Source organism: Melanostigma gelatinosum (genome assembly GCF_949748355.1).
Source record: "Melanostigma gelatinosum genome assembly, chromosome: 13".
Lineage (NCBI taxonomy): Eukaryota > Metazoa > Chordata > Actinopteri > Perciformes > Zoarcidae > Melanostigma > Melanostigma gelatinosum.
Window position 1 is genome coordinate 20,790,406 of NC_136646.1, and position 21,002 is coordinate 20,811,407.

Sequence of the window (21,002 nt, forward strand, 5' to 3'; positions counted from 1 at the left end):
CTCTCCTTGGATACATACGCGGTTATGTTTAGGAAAATATCTTGTGGTTCAAATAAACACCTTCTAGCACATACATCACAGCCAGCGGTGGAAAGTAAATTTACTCAAGTAAATGTACAATTATGAAGTTCTTGTACTTCAACGGTCACTCAAAGGGATATTTGAATTATACATTTATACAATACGACAACTTTGGTTATTTTTGAGATTATAAAAACAAAATATAAATGAGCTAATGCATTGTTTATATATATATATATATATATATATATATATATATATATATATATATATATATATATATATATATATATATATATATATATATATATATATATATATATGAGGCTTTAGGTACACCCAGTTCATAAGTTTTAGTTGTCAATAAAAGGATCCAGAAGAAGATGTACGTGCACACAACACAAACGTTCTCACTAATTGCTTGTTACTGATCTGCTTGAGTCCTTTATTTATTCACCATTATTAAATACATTAGATTAAACTTTTGTCCCCATGGCTGACGGTGCAAACACGGAGCAGCTTTCTCTGTGTAAAGGGACGATTGATTTACTGCTACATTCAGATGTATTAATACATGCACCGTGGTAAGGACCTAGAACAGTGGGTGTGCGCATGAGGTTGGTATGCACTTTAGTATTTGCTGTGTGGTGTTTTTAGCTGAGCCCACTCCAACTAACCAAACACACGAAACCACTGTCCCAGTGAATTTAGCTTTAAAAACAATGTCTGTGAGAACATGATGGAAAACTAAAATATCATATTGTGATGAGATTTTAACCACATATATATCCAGTAGAACTAAATGAACTGACATCCTGATTGTACTCCATGTATGAGTTACCTTTTGTCTGTCAAACTGTCAAGGCCTTTACACCCATCAGGTCACACATTAACCCAGGATGACCGATCAAAGGGCAGTCGGCTTTACTTTGTGATCTGATGAAGAGTTCCATCAGTTTATCACACTTTGAGAAGGCTGATAAACTTAAAGACGGCTTTAAACAACTTCACATACGCAGTAATTCTCCCGAAGACCTGGAAACATACTCTAAGTCTAAAATCAGGTGAGTTTCTGGCAATATGTTCAATAACAAACACTAATCACTCACTGGCATTTCTATGTGCAAGGATCATAGCGTATTATACTTCTCATAGTTGTAATACAACCTTTTTATAATGCATTATAATCACTGTTATAATACATGATTTTCTAATAAGTAATTTATATCATTCTGGTATCCTTTTGGTACATGTATGCATGCATATGTGTATATATGTTACTTTGTTTTGTGTATATTATCTTATCCTCATTTGAATATTTCTACTCATCTATATTACATATTTAAATATGTTTGTTAAATCCTCCTTTTACTGAGAATGTTGGGTATTTTTGTTAATGTTTGTTCCATTTATTCAAAATGAAGAAAAAGCCAATAAACGAAGTACGGAAAACAAAACAAGTTAGGAGCTTATTTCTAGGTAAGCTCAGTTCAGTGCACCTTTAAAATACCAGTCATATGTAAACAGGACAGATGTTTATCAGACAGATGTAGAGATTAGGGATTTTAAACTCCCGTCACCCTCTGCGCTGTGAGCTTAAACAGATCGCCCTCTTTACTTCGTCATCTGGGGACTTGTGACATTTCGTCGGCCAGATTTCAGCGCTTCCCCTCTTGTTTTCTCTCAACAGGAAATAGAAAAGATTGCAGGTGCATTTTCTCTTCAAACAGGAAATGTCACTTTGTAGTTTCCACTATGCAAGCAACTTCCTGTTTTTATTTATTTTTTTTATCAGCTCGTCATTGATACACACGTCTCCTATGGAGCGTGTTGAACACAGTGAGACACACAGCGACAGAAAAACATGAGCTTTTCATTTATTTAAAAAATATTTTAATGCACCATTAATAAAGGGTCCAACGCATTAATACAAGAGAAATATTGCAAATAATATTAAAATAATCATCAAATTAAAAGGAAAAACAATAAAAAATAAATGACTGGAAGGTATGTACATGTTTCCACCTCATGGAGAGAGGAAAGGGAATATTTACAGCTTGAAGTCGGTGTGTTTCTACGAGAAACAAACACCTCTACAATATTTACATGTACTTTGATTTTTTTTCTTCCTTTCATCTTTTTTATCCTGTAGGACAGAGGGTTGGTTTGTACTGAAAGGCTTTCATTGCAACAAGAATTATCTTACACACGTTCCTGTTTGGAAGGGAACAAGAGAACAAAAGTCTTCTGGTTTGAAGTTGAAAATGAAAGTTAAACTTTGGACGGCCATGGCCATTTGGGAAAACAGAGACGCAACACAAGGGGCCAAATACGTCCTGCTGTCTGCAGCGCATCTATGCATACCTTCCACCCGGCTACACTGCAAACAGGTCGGGAGCAGGACTCTTGTTTGCAACCAGCTGATCCATTTCTCAGGGAGGGATGTTTTGTTTGGGGCGAATATCTCCACGCTCAAATAAAATAACGCTTTCTGAAAAGGCCCACAAAACAGGGAAAAAACAAAGAAACTTTACAAAACTAAACCTCTGAAAAGACCTGACCAACTCATATAAATGTGCCTTTTAAAGACGTGTGTAGCACACAGATCGACTAAGTTAAACACTGACCACACATATTTACTAGGACCTGCGTGAGTTTGGTGGTGAAAGCTTTGAAAAGCTGAAGGAAGGAGACGCAAACTGTTGAAATGGGAAACGTCAACATTTGCTTCCATGAAACTAAAGACAAACAGGCGGAGAGATCCTAACAAACACTGAACGGGTTCTCAGCACAAGACGTTTTGTTGACATCGCTTTAACTTGGGGGAGGGGGGGGAACGGGGGTTGTGCTGATCCTGCAGACATGTAAAAATAAAACACACTTTTAGCTACAACCTAAACGGACGTATTTTCACGGGGGTTAAAAACAGTTCAAAGGACTTTTCTCTGGGGTTTGTGGCAGATCAGGAGAGCAACGCACAGCGGAGAAATGACAGTTTTATGGGGCGGTGGATACACTGAAGCTCATTTCACTGTAAGATACTTACAGCTAATGCAACTAAAGAACACTACCATTAACAACAGCAATATTAGAGAATACTATGAAATGAAATCAAAATAAACGGCAAAACAATCTTCACACTTTGAAATCTTGCATAACCGAAGACCTAATTGATTAAAGTTGTCGTCTTAAAAGTGCGCCCTTGACAAGCGCTTTTAAAAACCCTGAATTCGTCAGATATTCCTGTGCGTCTGTGTGCGGATCTGTGTGGATGGTTGGGTGGTGGTTAGGTGGGTGGTGGTTAGGTTAATCGGCGGGATTTGACACTGGAAGAGTGAACGAGGCTGTTCGATTATGTAGAAGTACAATACTGATGTTCCGTTCTGGCGTCTTCCTTCAAACGGGTATTGGCATGGGACTATAAAGACCTTTCATGCCCGGCTGCACGGAGCCTCCTGGTTGGAACATATCACCTGATGCAGTCCAATACTGCCACAGAAGACCCCCCCCCACCTCCACCTCCACACAAACCTCTCACGCACCGGCTTGTGAAAAGGCCAAGTGAATGAAAAGTGTGCATGAAAAGTGCAAATGTGTGAGTCTCTGTTTCCTGGGTATTGTGAGGACGGGGAGGTGAGGGGGAGGAATCAGAGGGTGGCTTTCTTCGAGGTCCGCTCTGAGGAGGGTGAACCGGGCGGGGGTGGGGCGGGGGGTCCGGGTCCAGCTGTGCGTTGGCAAGTGAGGAAGAGAAGTGCGTCCGCTAGTTCAGTGTCCCGCGGCAGTTCTCCGTTCCACACAAGCAGGGAATCTTGTTGTCCTCCAGAGGGAACTTGTAGTCGTAGGTGATCTCTTCGTTGACAGCGATGGCCTGCTTCGAGTAGATCACAATCTTTTTCTGGGACTCTATGGTGATAACCTTGGCGTAGCAGCTCGGCTGGAGGAACAAAGCAACGAGAGACTGATGAGCTCCAGAAAAACATTACATCACATAGAGTCATACGTCATAGCCTGTAAGCTGTGACCCACATTTAAAACACGTCAGATATGGACAAGTAGGGCTGAAAAACGGGCCACATTTTGGTGCTTTACGGTAATTGCGCTGTTGCCTCAGAAGTGGAGAAAACAAGACCTACCTTCACCTGCAAGCAACATCAGAAACATGTTTCCGCTATGTTTCATAATCATTGATATACACACACACGCACACGAGAATATGAGCTAGACCGGAGAATATTCAGTTAAAACAAACTGGTGATTTTTCACCATCATTGTTCTCCGTTAAGTTGCTGGAAGTGATGTAATGCGTCCCCGGTGCGTTTTATGTGGAGCGAGCTGTGAGCCAGATGCTGTTTAAAGAAAACAGACTTTTCAACGCTGCATTGTGCTTCAGCAACAAGCTTTAAAAGTGACGTAATATACGTGCCGTGAGAGGGATTTAATACAAAAAGTGGTTCATGTGGATTAAAAAAAAAGTGAATGATAAATGTTTGGAAGAGTAAAACACTTGAAGTGTTGAATTTAAGAACAGAATTTTAGTGGGCTGGTAGAATGAGTGTTTAATTTGGTTATTTTCTTTTGATGTTGCAAACATGTTGGTTTTGCAATAAACTAAATTATTATGGAGAGAAACGAGCTGCAGTCGTTTCTAGAAACACAGTTGGTCTGATTAGAAAATGAGCGTTTCATTCACACAAAGGACCAAAAGAAGTATCATTTTTAATGGCGACGCAGCCCTTTGGACAGGTGTTGCCCGAGGATGTTCACACTCACAGTGCAGCAGTGGTTGATGAATCGAGCCAGGTTGCCACACTTGGTGGCGTCTATAATTGTGTCGTGGTCCACTCTGAACAGGTAGCTGCTCCCGATGCCCTGCTGCGCGTACCGCTTCTCTCGATTGTCAGCCACCATCTGGACACACACACAGACATTTGTTCACCGATCCGATGTTAAACCAAACATCTGAAATGTTTCTTTTCAACAAAGCAACAATGGACACAACTGTTGGACAATATGCCGCCTGCATGGGATGTGTGGTAAGTTGTGCGTGTGTTGAGGCCGTACCTGTCTGATGTTTTGACCCACGTACTCAATGACCATCTCATCAGCAGCAATGGGCTCCATGGCGAACAGGCCCCACTCGTGGATCCTGCTGCGTCCAAAACGAAGCTTCTTCTTACGATACTGTAGAAGCAGAAAAAAGACTCACTGTAACAAAGGTCTTGGTTTAAAGCAAACTCAACATAAAGTCATGAAACGCATGCTGGTTTGAGGAAATGTATGTTTGGGTGTTCGTGAGTAGATTCTGTCTTGTGCCACCACCCTAAAATATGACCACCACCCTTCTTTAGGCTGTTGCTGGTGACATGACTGTCTTCTGTCTGTGTGTTGAACACAGGGTGAGCTCTGTGACATGTTAAGGAGAAACAGGCCGCCTGCACTGAAGGATTAACGCCTTGCTAGTGAACAAGTTAGTCACTGATAGCGTCCAAGATTCAAAAGTGTGCATTGAATACAGCATCTCTGAAAGGCACCACTTCCACCTCATGTTAGTCAAGAAATAGCTCTAATGTGTACGCAAACTGGTGACTAATATGTAATACACACACATGCAGTTTGTACTTAAAATAGTTTTAAAGTGAGAAGTCACTGCAGACAAAGTTAGGGAAGCAGTTTACTCCAGATTGCACTCAGGGCAACATGCTGAAAAGTGGAACGCTTTTCCTATGACGTAAATAGAAGAAGAAGTTTGCATCTATGTGATAATATTATTGGTGTTTGAGTTCCTGTCTGTTTCGCTGAACTCCATCTACTGTATTCTATTGTGCAATCTTCACACTGGCAGGTGGAATTCATGAAAAACGCACAACAAAGCGTTGTAGTTGCGACGTGACTGAGGGGGTTGATGGGGTCCCGTGGTTGTAACCGTGTTTACCTTGAGCTGGTTGAGTTTGAGCAGGTCAGAGTCCATGACGGCCGTGGTGCCGATGGCGGTGAGGAGGCGGCGCTGCTCCGAGCGTCTCTCCGAGAGGACCCGGTTGGCTCCCTGGCAGGACACGGACAGAGTAGAGCTTTTACAAAGAGGCCACTGACACAGTCTCACTTTACAGCGTGGCCTTGAGCTGGAACAAGCTGAACACTTTGACCTGAATTTGTAACAGTGTAAACATCTCAGTGTGGGTGAGCTTCATTTGGAATGCAGTCACCGAGAAGGCAGATAAGTCTGTGAGGAAATGTTTAGATGAAGGATGGAGGCAGGTTTCTCTTCTGCGTCACTAAATTTAGACCCAAATACAGGATGTGACGTTATCAACATCGTATTTTATAGTTTTTCGCACCGATTACTGAAGAGGCCAATGAAACGATCCCACTAACAAGTACTGACTGTGTAGCCAATGGCTGTTATAGCTCAGGCTTTATTGATATTAATGAAAATGGTTCCCTTATATCCTTAACTCTTACAAACCTCAATAAGTTGTGTCCTTTTTTAATAACAATACGGATTAAACTATATGGATTTATTTAAACATCAACAGCCGGTGTCGGTTTGCTTTTAACGTATACGCGGCGAATACATCAAACATCAATGTAGCAGATGGTTTGCAGCAAGTACGGAGTTCAGATGAAAGTCCAGAAATACGGCTCACATTAATGTGCAGCTGTGGCACTTTGTTTGTTGCTTTCGTGTGTATTTAAATAGCCGAGGCAGCGTTCTGGATGAATGTAAAGTAAACTCGACTGATTGAAGAGAAGGAGGCTGGCATTCAAAGTTCATCGCGTATCATCTGAACCCTTTCTGAAGAACAAACCTCATCACAGAGTACCTGCTGAGCTACTTCCATCAGGACATCACACATGTGGCTGTGGAGTCTGATTATGAGTCCGGTATACTGTACCACTAGAAACACTGAGGTTACATCAAAACAACACGCCATGGGTAACTAAAGGTCTTCCTGCATGGAGCCAGTGAGCCACAGCACAGAATGGAAAACACATTACTGGGAAATCCAGGCGCTGCATAGTACCACAACACAACTGCATGAGGGGGTTTCCTCAAAACTACACATCAGCAGCTGCTTTCAAATGACCTGAATATCCACATTTTACTACTTTCAACAATCTGGTGTGGGATGGAGGCTGTAACCCAATCAACTTTAATTACCAACATTATACAAGAAGAGCAGATATTTTCCTTCAAAAAACTGAAAAACTGAAAATAGCAAGAACTATGAAGGTTGAAAGGATAAAGACCTTGTGAGGGTGAGAGAGAATGACAAGTAACTAAATAACGTATGGTCCAAAACTTCGAGACTTTGGAGTGATCAGCTATTTGGTAAAGACACAAATCTATAAACATCCTTCTCCTCTGGAAACACTCGACGAGTTATTACGCCCACGTTTCCAGTTAATCTGAGCCAAACTGCTGTGGGCCGATTGCAGCTACTGGAATTCCTGAAGGGCGTCAAGCACCATATAAACCATCGATACAGTCATACTGTTAAGCAACTACTGGACCTCCTGAGGTTTGTGTGCGGAGCCAGCACAGAGGGGGACAACATCATTCTTTCCACAGCATGGTCATCTGGAAGCACGTTTGGATTTTTTTGTGAATTTTCCACACAATCAAACCACTCTTTCTTAAAAATCTTATCTTACGTCCACCATTCCAAGTCAGGTATACAGTGTGACTGCTGTTCTGGGGCACAGCTGCAACATCTACAGCCTTATCACAGTGATGTGACAATAAAGTACTCGGTATGAGAACAACTACAGAGCGATACTTCTGTTTTGGTAGCCGTGAGGCGCAACGTCCTTCAGAAATGTCTTAGTTTGTGTCGCTTGTATCACGTTTCGGCGAGAACGCCGTACCTAAATACGCAGAGAAAGTTGCGGACCAGGCGAAAAAAAGCTGACTCATTGCTGTGTTTTGGGACTCATTCTACACTGAGGATCGCTCGATTCAGAGAAGGAAATTGCTTACCGAGCTGTCGACATTCTCCACCTCCCGCATGACCTGCTCGGGCAGGTCCAGGTCCAGGTAGACGTCCTTCTCCTTGCGGCTGATGGCGTAGTAGCCCTCACTCCTGGCACAGCCGGTCACATGCTCACGAAGCTGACCTCCTGCGTTCTTCTTCTTCCGCCGAGGATTTGGCAAATTGGTTAGTGCAGAAGGTCAAGGAGAAGAGCAGGAAACCACACAGTGATACGAACACAAAACAAAACATGTAATGCAGCTACTTGTTGATTGAAAACAGATATAGGTTGTTTAATGCAGGTCAGGCATTGAAAAGGATATCAGTGTGGGTGACCCAGTGAGTGTCATTGAGCCAGTCAGAGCTGTGGTTGTCCTGGAGCAGCTTTTCATAAGTCTTCCTCAGAAGACTCAAGTCTTCGCCGTCCAGACCGGAGTTCCAGATGTCATACAGGATGGTCATCTGCTCAAACTCACTGCGGTTATCGAACTTCTTGGCCGGTAGCTCGGGCGCGGCCGGGACGGGTTTCGGCCAGCGCTGGGACGACGTTACGCCCGCCTCCTGCAGAAAGAGGCGCTCACTCTTCCTCACGTCATCGACCAGCTCGTCCTCTGTGTCGGAGCTGGACAGCTCCCCGGACTCGAGCTCCTCCACGTCCACATCTTCCTCAGAGTCCTGCAGAGGAAGAGGAATGTTACTACCGATCAACTGGGAATTAACACTTTTAAGAAGCACTGAGGCTGTGTGTTCACACATGCAGTTCAGTTTCAATCATCCATTGTTGCCTCTTAGATTCTAGTTTGTTTAACATTTACGCCGTCAGATTATAGCTCGGCTTTAGGCATCTGTGAGATGATTGGACGAGCTACCTGCCCGTCTACGCACATCGCTCGTCACCACAGTCTCCATTCTCCACAAGCTGCTAGTCTGACAGCTGTGAGGACAAATAATAGTTTATGTTTACCTTCAAAATGATCATTTTAGGGGGAGGGGCTTTGGAGGGAGGCCTGAAGCGAAGAGTGGAGACGACGTGGCAACTTTCTCGCTAGATTTAGCAACTTTTGGAGCTAACGCTGCTAGCTGCTTTCATTGGAAAAGAGTTGGCAACACTGTTCTGCTTTTATGGTTGTTTACTGGTTTACCGTAGCTTTAAATCACACGACAGGTGACATATTCATTGGACCGTTATAGTCATCTGAAAGATGAACATTTTGTCAACGGAGTTATTCACATTTTGACAGATGTATGCAGGGTCATTACGCTATTTATGACATGTAACATTCATTTTTATACCAAACATTCAAAAGGGTGCGCTATGGTTTGGTTCAGCATATCACAAGAGAAGAGATGCTTCAGGATCGGACTGACTCAGGTCAGTCGATGAAACTTATTGATCAGTCCCGAACGTTTAAATTGAAAAACACGCTGCAAACCAGGAAAACTTCAACATGTTTTTTTCCCAGTGAGACGCAAACGGCTCAAGCGGTGAGGCACGCGTGAGGAAAAACTCACGAGACAAGTGCACGTGCGTAGACAGGTGCTGGTGATGTTACACCAACTGAACACATTTACATACAACACTGAGACTCAAGTGTTATTGTCGTAGAGATGACAACATCTCTGCCTGCTCCATTTAAAAACATCCTCCAAATATCATTTTATATCGCTCGGAAATGTTGGGCATGCATGAGAGACAGGAAGTCATTTCCTTCCTGGGGAAAAACCTGACGACGTTACCAAAAACTAACGTGCCATCATAACATAAACCTAAACCTGGACCGACGGATGCGTCAGACACATTGTGACAGATGGTTCACTACCTGTGACGCGGTTTACGGTTAAGACATCCACAAACGTTTACAGGAACAAAGCAGAAGTCCCACGCACCTCTAGTTTCCGCTTCCTCTGTTTCTTGCCCGGCTGCTCCTTCTGTTTCTGCGTGAGATGCACCTCGATGTTCTCTTTGTCTTTCCTCCTCCTCTTTTTGCTGTTGTCCTTTTCAAGTTCGAAACCTTTGCCGACCGCCCTCTTCTTCTTCGACGACGGAGGCAGAGATGCAGCCTGGCCCGCATCCTCAGACTCACAAAGCACTCCCATTGCGGATATGTATTCTCCTGTATCTCCTCTGGATGGCAGCGCCTCTCCGATGACCTCCTCTGGAGCTTCAAGCACTCCAGAAATAGTGTTGAGGTCTGCTGGGAGTAGGACAGAGGGGTCCTGTTTGGAAGAAGTCCTTTTGGTACCAGATGGTACTGGGAGAACAAGGGGTTTGCAGTAGTTGTGCTCCATACGGACAACGACACCCTCTGGGCTCATAACCAGGGCCATCGACTCTGGAGAGAAGAGATCTTCCTCCATCTTCTGCTCCTCCGCCTCATCCGATGTCTCCGTCTCCTCCGAGTCCCCAGCGTCAGGGTCCATTTTCAGGGCTACGTCAGCCAACACGGACAGGTCGGCGGTCGAGGCGGAGGCCAGCTGCAGGAGGCCCGTGGCCCCCAGCTGCTCTCTGAGTCTCAACCTCTGCTCTCTTTCTTCCTTATCCTCGTCTTCCTCTCTGAGGGAGTGACAGGACGACGCAGACAAGCTGGTCGTCCGAGGCCTGCCTCTGGACCGTTTGCTGACGGGAGGTGGAGGAGGGGCCTCCTCGAAGGCCATCCTGCACATAGAAGCGTGGTCCAGCGGCAGGTTCTGCACAGTGCGGCACACCATAACAGGAGGGACGGGGGATTTGGGAGAGTCTTTGCCTGCACCACGTTTTCCAGGGGATTTGACCAGGGTGGTCTGAGGAGACACAAGAAGTCCCTTTTTGGACTCATCAGAATCTTGGGTTCGTCCCGATGGGGGCACGATGAGGGCATTGCCTTCACCCGGTTTGGAGGCAAAGGGGAGCAGTTGGATGCCCTGAGTGGCACGAGCCAAGGGGGATGGGGAGGAAGTGACGGGGGAGTCTGGAGGCCTGCACGGGGTGAGGAGGAGAGAGTCACCCGCCAGTTGAGAGGAAGATGGCGATACCGGTGCCGTCTGCGTTTTGCTGTCGATCTCGCCCGTGGAGAACGAGACGGTCTTCCTGCGCTTCTTGAGAGGGGGGACCAGAACAATAGGGGACGAAGGACGCGGGTACGGGGGCAATGGAGGACGCTTGGTAGGTGCTGCTGATGGATCTGCCTTGTGGTCCTTGGCTTCACCTGAGAGAAAATATGAGAGTTTTGAAAGACTGATCCAAACTTAGCAAAGCAGCCGTTTAGATGAAGTCAAGATCTTCCTTTGATGTTTAATCTTAGTATTTTTTGACGTGATATGCAATCTGTTGATGAGGACTAACCTGTTTTGACCTCTGCCTTTGAAACAGCAGCTGCACTATTCTCCCTGAGAAAAACAGAGGAAAACATTGAAGTCAGCCAGAATGATGATGACGCAATGAAAAGTTGACAAATGAATTCGCAAAGATATTAGAAACACCCCAAAACTCCGTACCGGCCATCTTTCTCGGTTGTGCTGTCCATGGTGGACTCATCCATGGTGTCTGGCCCTTCGCTCTCTGCCCTCTCTCCTTCCTCTTCATCCTCATCTTCAGAGGAAGACGAAGACGAGGACCCTGAGGAGGAAGAGCCCTCAGAGGACGAAGAGAGGCTCTCATCATCACTATCAACACTAAGGGCATCATCTAAAAGAAGAAGAATAGAAAACAGTTATTTGGTGTCATTACTGCCTTAACTGAGAGTAAACATAATAAATAAGATTCATGTTTTTACCATCGGACTCCTTTTCACTTTCTTCTTCATCCTCCTGCAAATAAAAAAGATCACAGTGAAATGCTGCCATCTAGCAATCAATATGAGCGACAACACAATTCTGAGCAAATACAAAACGTGTACCAAAACGTTCATATTCATATTTATGCATGCTCTAAGAAAAAGACAATAAAAATAACCCAAACGCACCTTTTCAGTCGAGGAGCCGTCTGAAGTTTCCTCTCCCTCACTGCCGAGCTCCCACGGTTTACGATTTCTGGGCTTCTTTTTCCTCCTCTTGTTGTCCCTGTCGGCTCCGTGTCTGTTGGCCTCTGGCATTCTGCCCCCAGCAGCTGGAAACAAGACACCAGTTTAAGAGCCTATGAATGCAACCTGCCTGTTAAAACGATCAACATCAGCTCAGCAAACCTTCGTCGTCCTCGTCTGGTGGGGTCGAGGGTCGCGGCCGCTTCATGTCGCCCTCTTCAAGCTCCTGAGGTTCTTTCCTCTTCACCTGGACAAGAGCACGCCGACAATACGTTTTATAAATCAATGAAACGCAGCCAAGGGCCGACTTCAACGGTGCTGGTACTTTTAGACAACTACCATGAGATTATTCTCGAAGCTTTTCCATATTTATTTTTTAACAGTCTGATCAGCGGCTTTCGATTTTGAAGATTCTGATTGCCTTACTAAGAACTATAATTGAGATCATAAACAACCTCTTTTGTAACTTTTCTTTCATGGAAAACTGAAATTGTATTCTATACGTTCATAATAACATTGACAGTTAAAGAACTTATTTCCTCGAACACTGCACCAAGTTACAGGACCTGCTCTCACTCGATTGATCGGTGCATCTCTAGTTTATATTAAGATGAACTCAACTGGAGTCCTGCAGTAATGAGGACTAAACCATCTCAAATCTAAACGTGGGACCAGTACTTCCCAGTGTTCGTCTGTAGTCCGAGGTGTAGATGTCGGTAACTTATCAAACCACAGTACGAGCGGTTGAACGTGGCGATACAGTCCTGATCTGAGGCAGTGTGGTGCTTTTACCTTGAAGGAAGGCAGTCGTAGCGCTCCTCGAAGAGACAAGCCCTCCATGCCACCGCTCTTTGCCCAATCCACAAGAGACGTGAGAGGCTCCCGAGGACGGTTGACCTTTTCCTCTTTTTTCTCATCGTCCCGTAAGGCAGACACCCCTCTCACCATCGTCTGGAAAGGCTACAGGAGGAAAGCATTCACACTTTGTATTTATTCCCCCTTTTTCATTTTACAGTATAACACCGTTGCCTGATCAATGTATCAAACGGTGAAAGTCATGGCAGCTTTGGAAAGCAACACATCCCCTTGCCAGTGTAAAGGCAGCGAGATCCTGAAAGTTTATCTTTGGAATGTTTTTAATCTGAAGAAAGAATCAGCTTTAGGAAAAGGACTTTCGTCCGGGTCTAATGAAACAACCTCTAAACTGGAATTAGCATCTCACGGTTCTATGTCTTAGCTTACCAGCGTGCTGCAGTTTACATCCATGTGTCCAAACTGTCACTTCATCAGTTTATCCGTTTAGATATTTGTGTGAAATCGTTATAATAAACATAAATTCTTGTGAGGTCACAGTTTGACGACCAAATCCTACTCAGATCATCGTAAGTCTTAATGCAAGTTTTGCCTCCAGACGAGGGCTGAGATGGTGCGTTCACGAGCATGGACATGACGGAGGGACAACCGGAATACATTGTGCCTCTGGAAACGTGTGTCGCCGGCGTGGAGGCATAAAAATGTGGATGATGCAGTATTTCTTACCGTCACGCAAAAAACAAAGCTGCCAGCTTAAAAACTTTACCCGCACCAGCTGCGATTCGTCTTCCTTACCTTGGCCTTGGTCTCTTTCCTCTCCCACCACTCGTCGAAAGTCGCAAAGGCAACGTTCTCCACCATCTTGCGGTTCAGGTCCCTCTGCATGATGTTCTTCATTTCCTGGATCAGAGTGCCCAGCACCATCTGCACCGTGGCTTCATGCGGATTCTCAGCCAACATGGGCATCTCCTCTCCTGGAGCCCTGTACTCGTCTCCCTCCCCGCGCAGCATGGTGCCATAGCCAGGGGGGGGCATGTAAGAGGGGTAGTGCGGCTGTAAGACGTGTGGCGGCCAGCCGCTGTGAGGAGGCAGGATGCCGTGGTGTGGTGGGATCTGAGTGCCGTGGGGGTCGGGGTAGGGGTAGGCCATGTGGTGGGGCATGTAATGGTGGTCCTGGTCATAGGGCGCACCCGCCCCACTCCCCTCCTGGTCCATGTAGGGGTGGTGTGCGTGGGGTGGGGGCATTGAGTGGAGGTGGTAGGAGGTGTAGTCTGCAGTGGCTGCCTCACCAGGACCTGGGCTGTCGTTGGCCGACGACATACGCAGCTGGTGCAGGCGACTCAGCATGTGGGTCTGCATCTGGAAAGACATAGGAGCTCCACCGCTGTACTGGTTCATCAGCTCCATGGACGAGGCATAGTCATACATGTGGTGGGGCATGGGAGGAGGGTACTCTGGGTGCAGCTCCATGTGGGGCAGCGGAGGGATCCCGGGGGGAGGCGGGGGCTGGAGGGAGTAACCAGGGGGAGGTGGAGGAGGCAAATGAGGAGGGTAGGAAGGAATGGGAGGGTGCATGGAGGTGCCAAAGTGCTGTGCAGAGTCAGAGATGGATGGGGACGAAGATGAGGGGTCCGTTTGTGAAGGCATGGCAGCCTGGGATGAAGAGGGGGAGGAGCCTAAGGTGGCTGAGGGCTGGTGGGTGGACACCGTTGTTATGGTCGTCTCCTCCTCCTCGTCGGAGATCTCCATGTCTTCCCCTGAGGAGTGAGGGGAGGACTGAAAGAAAACAAAGTTTATTGCGTTAAGTTGGGAAAGTCTTTAACAGTCATCAACAGTGATAACCACACTTTCAAAAGGGGGCTGCAAACACAACTCAAAACCACAGATTCAGGAAGTGTGCGGTGGAAATTTGAATCCAGTAACTACAAAAACAAACTGTGCTCCGGAGGTTAACCATCTCTGTACTGAAGTCAATTCTTCTATCATTCTTTTTCTGCCTTTTGAATAATAATAAAAACATTTTGTAGGATTCGGTGGCATCTAGCGGTGTGGTAGCTGAATACCCCTCCGCTCACTCCTCCCTTTCCAAAGCTGCGGTGAAGTGAGCCACCAAGTGCAAAACCGCGGTAACGTCGCTCGTCTTGCTCAGAGGCCGCCCTTACCGTAATGACACTACTTTAGGAGCAACGGAAGTCAGACTGTGGATGGCTGTGCCACGGTTTTGCACCCTGCAGCTCACATTTCTGTGGTTTACAAGCTTGAAGTAGAACTCCGGTGGCCTTAAGGGCAAAAAAACCCTCAAGAGTCAGTGTTTGGTTTGTCTGTTCTGGGCTACTGGAGAAACGTGTGAAGAGGAGCTGCTCCCTATGTAGACATGAAGGGCTCATTCTAAGCTATCAAAAACAATGATTCTTAGTTTCAGGTGATTGGACACGAATGTAACTATGAGCGAACATTTGTCAGAGCAGCAACAGTCTGAAGCTCTCAGCTTCATCACGTGCTGCTGATCTTACCTGACTCTGTCCATTGTACGGCGGTGTGTGTGCTCCTGTCCTGCTCTGTGTATCAGCACACCCAGCCTGTGAAGATTCCTCCTGCAAAGCTCCAGTCCCAGTGAGAACAACCTGGGCTTCCTCTGGGGAAAGATTGTGGGAAGAGTAGGAGGAAGAGGATGGCATGGTCGCAGTAAGTACAGTGGGACTCTTCCTTCCCTCTCCCCCCTTTCCTCGCTTCCTTCCTCTGTGGCCATCTCTGTCCCCTTTCCTCCTGTGGTCCTTCTCCCCATTGTCTCCCACCTGCTCCCCCGATACGTCACCTGAGCCGCCTCTTCGCTCTCCTCCATCCCCACGTACTCCCCTCTGCTTCTCCTCCTTCCTATCTTCCTCGTCCTCCTCATCAGAGGGCAGGAAAGAGAACTTAGCCTTTTGTTCCTTTAGGAGCATCTCAATACGAGAGTCCAGGCTGCTGCTGTGGTAGACGAACGGCAAACTCTCATTGGTGGAGTCTGGCTCTGGGGAGGACGAGTCGCGTTGAGGGGGCGGTGGGGAGGAGGAGGGAAGGTGGTGGGGGAGGGAGGTAGAGGAAGGTGAGGTCGAGGAGGAAGCGATGGAAGGGAGGGGCGGGGAGGAAGGCGGGGGCGTCTTCGGCGGTGCGGGTGGGGTGCTGGGACGGCGTTTGGGCTTCGTCCACTGCTCTTCGCGGGTTGGACTATCCCGGTTGAAGTCCAGTGTTCCGAGTGTCTCAGCGACAGCCGCTGCGATGACCGACGCTGGCGGGAGGGGGGGAGGCGGTGGGGGAGGTGGAGGCAGGGCACTGTGGTGACCAGCGTGGAAGTCTTTGTCAGCGCCTACCGGAGGCAGAGAACCCCTCTCGGCGAGACTCGTGGCCCCTAGACGAGTGGAAGCGTCTAATCCCTGAGGGGGGGCTGGGGCAGGCTCTTTGGAGGAGGAAAATGCGGGGTAAGATGAGGGGGGAGGAGACATGCTGTTAGAGGACGAGCGGTAGGAGTTGGAATTGTATCTGGGGTCAGAGCTGTTGGAGTAGTCGCTGTCTCTGTCCCTGTCTCTATCTCGGTCTCTGTCTCGATCTCTGTCGGGGTCGTGGCTGCTCCGTCTGCGGCTGCTGCTGCCCCCCCCATGGTGGTTGTGAGAATGGTGGTGGTTGCGGTGTCTCTGGTGGCCGTGGTCACCTGACCGGGCGCCCAGGCTGTCTCGCCGGTACCCCCTGTCATCCCTGCGATCTGAGTGGTGATGGGAGTGGTGGGAATGGTACTTTGTGGAAGAGTTTGTGTCTTGCTGGTGATGGTACGATGACCTTCTGGAGCCGACCCCCGCCGCCCCGTAGCGCCCCCCCGAGTCTCTGTCGCGGTTGCGGTCCCTGTCTGACATCGGGGGCGGATCGTATTGGGCGGCAAGAGGTGGCGGAGGCATCGAGGAGTGGTGCGCCATGTGTGGCCCGGGCCCTCCGGTGTTGGGGTACGGGGGGTAGCAGGGCGGCTCGTTGGGCCGGTACGATGTATTCGGGGGGTACATAGGGCGACCTCGGTGATACACTGAAGGTTCCTGTGCATCCTCCGAGTAGCGAGACACTTTGTATCCTCCGACGGTGGATGAGACTGCAGAGGACGAGGAGGAGGAAGGCAGCATGTCCTGGGGAGGGTAGCCGCTGCCCAAAGTGCCAGTGTTGTAGCCAGTATGCCTGCAAGACACAAATGAGGTATTTTAAAACGTGGCTACCTCGACTAATCACGACTGATATTCACAAACTCTGTGACTGCCACTCGTCCATCGCCTATTAATGCCACCACTGCACGAATGTTATACAAATGTTATTTTAGCAATTTATGTTCATCCAGCAGTGATTATGACATAAATGATTTGTGAAAATATTTCTTGAGGTCTCCTGGACTACGATTTGATATTGAACGGACAAAGATGTCAAGATTTTGACGTGAAACTCTCTGTCTGCCAAATAGTGACAACGAACCTGCTGCCAGTGAAGCCCGGGTCTTGTGAGAAAGCAGTCCCAGATCTGGAGCTGTAAGGAGTTCCTCCTCCACCCTGAGAGGAGGCAGAGGAGCCTGGTGTGAAGGGAGGACCTGCTACGGAGGAGGGGGGCGTGTCCAGACGCTGGTCACTGAAACCAGTATCCCCAGAGCCAGGGGTGGCGCTTCCTGATGTGAGGGCCTGGACCCCTGCAGCCAAAACCGCAAGATCGCTGGAGAGCCTCCGCCTGATTTCTGATGACTGCGCAGAGAAAAGGAAATATCCAATAGATAAATGTATCAACCCCAGATCATCATTAAGTAAGCGAAGTGACAATTTAAAATTTGAGTGCATCAGTACCGTGTCGGGCTGTGGTTGTGGCTGTGGCTGAGTTGGGGCCTGAGGCGGGAGCCTGTCTGTCAAAGCCTTGCCTCCCAGAGGCACAGTCTGAGGAGTGTAGGACCCGTTTACTATCAGGTTGTAATACTTCTGCCTCTGCTGGCCTGGGTGGATCAACAAAAAGCCACAGAAAAACAAATACAGGGCTGTTAAATGAGCTCACCACAGACAGACGGTTCTCATGACAAACTCCGTCTCCACCAAGAGCCGGCTAATGTAGTAGATGAGGCTTTGAGCTTACCTTTTATATCCAGCTGAGCTTGAATGATATTTCCCATGACAGAAGTGTTGTGCAAATGTTTGACTGTGTCCTTGGCTCCTCTGGTGCTGGTAAACAACACCCTGGCAAGGCCCAAGTGCTTCCTGGTCTTGGGGTGAAACAGGATCTCCATCTCCTCCACCTCACCAAACTTGGCACACATTTCTGCCAAGAAGGGCTCCTTGATATTGTCATTGAGTCTGGCAAAGGTCACCTCCTTGAGGGGTATGGGACCCACGTAGAACTCGTCAAGCTGTGGAGAAAATCGACAAATATCGGGGGAAATAACTCGTCATTGCCATGAATGAAGCTGCAAGGATGCGTGAAATGAATGTTAACCAGCTATTCTCACCTTTAACTTCGGCACTGGCAGGGACAGTTCCGTATACCTGGACCACAGTCTCCGGGGTCGAGGGTCCCGCAGTTCACCCACGGGAGGAAATCCAGAGTCCTGGGAACATTGAAGTTACATTTCCTGACTGAGGCAATCAAACTTTGACACCGTGTCTACCTCACACAGAGAGATGGACGGCAGAGACACGAGGAGCTGAAGTGGCTCCAGCCTCCTTTCAGCTCGGTCTGGATTGCACCATCAACCTGTTCATATTCTATGACCCTCGCCGTTGACTTTGTGGCACGTTTGTATTTTGAATCACATACATTGTTATATTTATGATCCTTATTGTCAATAAAGTGGATACATTTCTGGCATTGTCTACATTTGTTTTTTGCACCTTACTGATCATTTCGATTGTTTATATTTTGTTTATTTGCACTCCAGAAAGTCAAATTCTTTACCACTTTGTATTTAAACTGCTGCACAACAAGTTACCTCGGTATACATACCGTATCTTTAATCACACAGGTTGCAGTTCAAATATACTATTTTAAGCGTGCACACACACGTTAGAGAGTAAAACATGGAATTCAACTCACTGGCACACTGAAATGCACTCCATCGTATCTGTAGATCTTCTGTGCAACCCGCCGGGTGGCTGGGTCCTGGACGAGTTTGTAGCTCTTCCACTGCAGACTGACAGCTTTTTGAGAATCTGCCCCACCGTCTGGATCCATCCTACAGCTGAGAGTCACAGGACGGCCATGATTTCACAATGATCACGTAAAGACCACCACCACGATTAGAGATATACTGATGAGCACTGCTGCAGTAATGACAGTCACAGTGTGTGTGGCCGTTGGCAGTGGGTTCACTGTCTGCTAATGTAACACAACGACGAGCTGCGTCACATCAGTTAGCCAAACATGAACTTTTACTGACCCGTTGTCTGCTAATAGTGATATTCTAAACAGAGCAAAAATAAACATTGAAGCAGGTTAATAACGAGGACGTTCTCAGTCTCGACTAAGACGCTGCGCGCTGTCAAAACAATGACCAGCGTTACGTCACTGACTAGTTAGTTCAGTTAGCAACATGCTAGCTGCACACACAAAATGCAAAGAAACTATGTTTTCCGACGTCAAAACAGAGTTGACGTTAAACGCATGATGAATCGGGTGACGAACTATTCCGCATGAGCAACATAACCGGCGGATCTCGCGTTAGATAACGTTCACCAATGTTAAATTACTTATGCCTTCTCGCTTTAGCAAGTTACTGCTGCCGTTGGCTAATGCTAACTAGCAAGAACACCAAGTTTAGGACGCAAACTCCCTTCTGCCCTCATCGGTAACGTTTCATCTGTGGGAAATAAAGTCACGCAGAGGCTCTACTGACTTGTTTTGACCTCCGGTCCGCCAAAAATTCAGACCCCACCTCTTCGAGATCTACTGCCCGCTCATCCGAAAGTAGCAACCCCGCCGCTACAGTGTAGGCAGCTACATCCAGGCCCGGGAGACGAACAAGAAAAACACTGAGACCCTAACAGAAAAGAGACGTCTCCGATCCGGCGCTAAAGCAAAACCGACGAGCTAAAACGATGCCGCTGTCATTCCGGTACTTAGTCCAAACAACAACACGCCTTTCCGACCGGCGAAGCCATTGTTTTCCCTCTAAAATCCATATATTGTGAAGAGAGCGGCCATCGCGTAACCAACCTGAAAGCCTCGCCTGTTCTCCATCAGTGTTTGCGAATGCAGCCTACGATTCCTGAGCAGCACTTTCTGTAAGCGGTTAACGTCAGTAGAAAAATAAACGCTAAGTCACAACATGGAGGTACAGCGTTCACATTATTAAAATAAACAAACATTTTACATTAATAAACTTATTTATTTTATAAATCGACACATTTCTACAGTTAGAAAACAATATTCGAATCTGCGCGTACCAACCCAAGACCAGGAAAGTGACTAAAGCGCCCCCTGTCGGTGGACTAGTGGTATTAATGACAACTCAGCAAACGAAAACTAATCTGATCTCATTTCTGAACCAAGTGGTGCACAGTTCTCATATATGAGGTGGCATATTAACAAAATGTACTTTAAGTATCAACATTAAAAGTACTCATTAGACAGCTAAATTTCTCCGACAGTGTATTATTACATATTTAATTATTAGTGCGGCATTGACGCGTAATTAGCATTTTAAATGTTGTGTAGATGTTGAGGTGTTCAGTATACATTCACGTAAGTAGCCTCCTGTACCTAAGGTTTAATTTGAGGTACTTGTCCTTTACTTGAGTCTTTTCTTCTACTCCACCAGAGAAATGTGCATTTATACTTCAATGCACTTATCTGATAGCTTCAGTTACTTCACAAATTAAGATTTTTAAATACAAAACATACAACGTAGTGCAGTGCAGTTTGTTCAAGCACAGCTGAAACGATTAGTTCGTTGACAGAAAATAACGTGGCAACTTACCATTTTAATTGTTTTAATTTATACATCATAATGTTGAGGTTTGAATATTGTAAAGGTGTCACGTTGGGCTCTGGGTCATTTTGACAACATTGCTCACTGTCTTCACAACATTTAAAAACTGATTGAAGGAAAAAATAATCACAGCTTAATAAGGACAATAAACATTAGTTTAAGTGCAGGTTCTGAATAAATGTACTGAGTTACATTCCAGCGTTGCACACTGAAGGTTGTTGGTTGATT

General features: G+C 46.6%; 1 protein-coding gene across 1 annotated transcript; it reads right to left on the reverse strand.

Annotated features, from left to right (window-relative positions):
* Positions 1-1,923: 1,923 nt before the first annotated feature.
* setd1a (SET domain containing 1A, histone lysine methyltransferase) lies at positions 1,924-19,018 on the reverse strand (the record flags this gene model as incomplete). Its single annotated transcript, XM_079281777.1, has 20 exons — positions 1,924-3,955; positions 4,792-4,929; positions 5,083-5,202; positions 5,954-6,064; positions 8,000-8,181; positions 8,315-8,666; positions 9,879-11,176; positions 11,314-11,357; positions 11,466-11,655; positions 11,744-11,777; positions 11,933-12,075; positions 12,152-12,236; positions 12,782-12,949; positions 13,598-14,578; positions 15,316-16,999; positions 17,288-17,547; positions 17,647-17,789; positions 17,927-18,197; positions 18,297-18,395; positions 18,881-19,018. The coding sequence occupies 20 exons, from the start codon at positions 19,016-19,018 to the stop codon at positions 3,782-3,784; spliced, it is 6,615 nt and encodes a 2,204-aa protein (XP_079137903.1). The 3' UTR covers positions 1,924-3,781.
* Between the last annotated feature and the right edge of the window lie 1,984 nt (positions 19,019-21,002).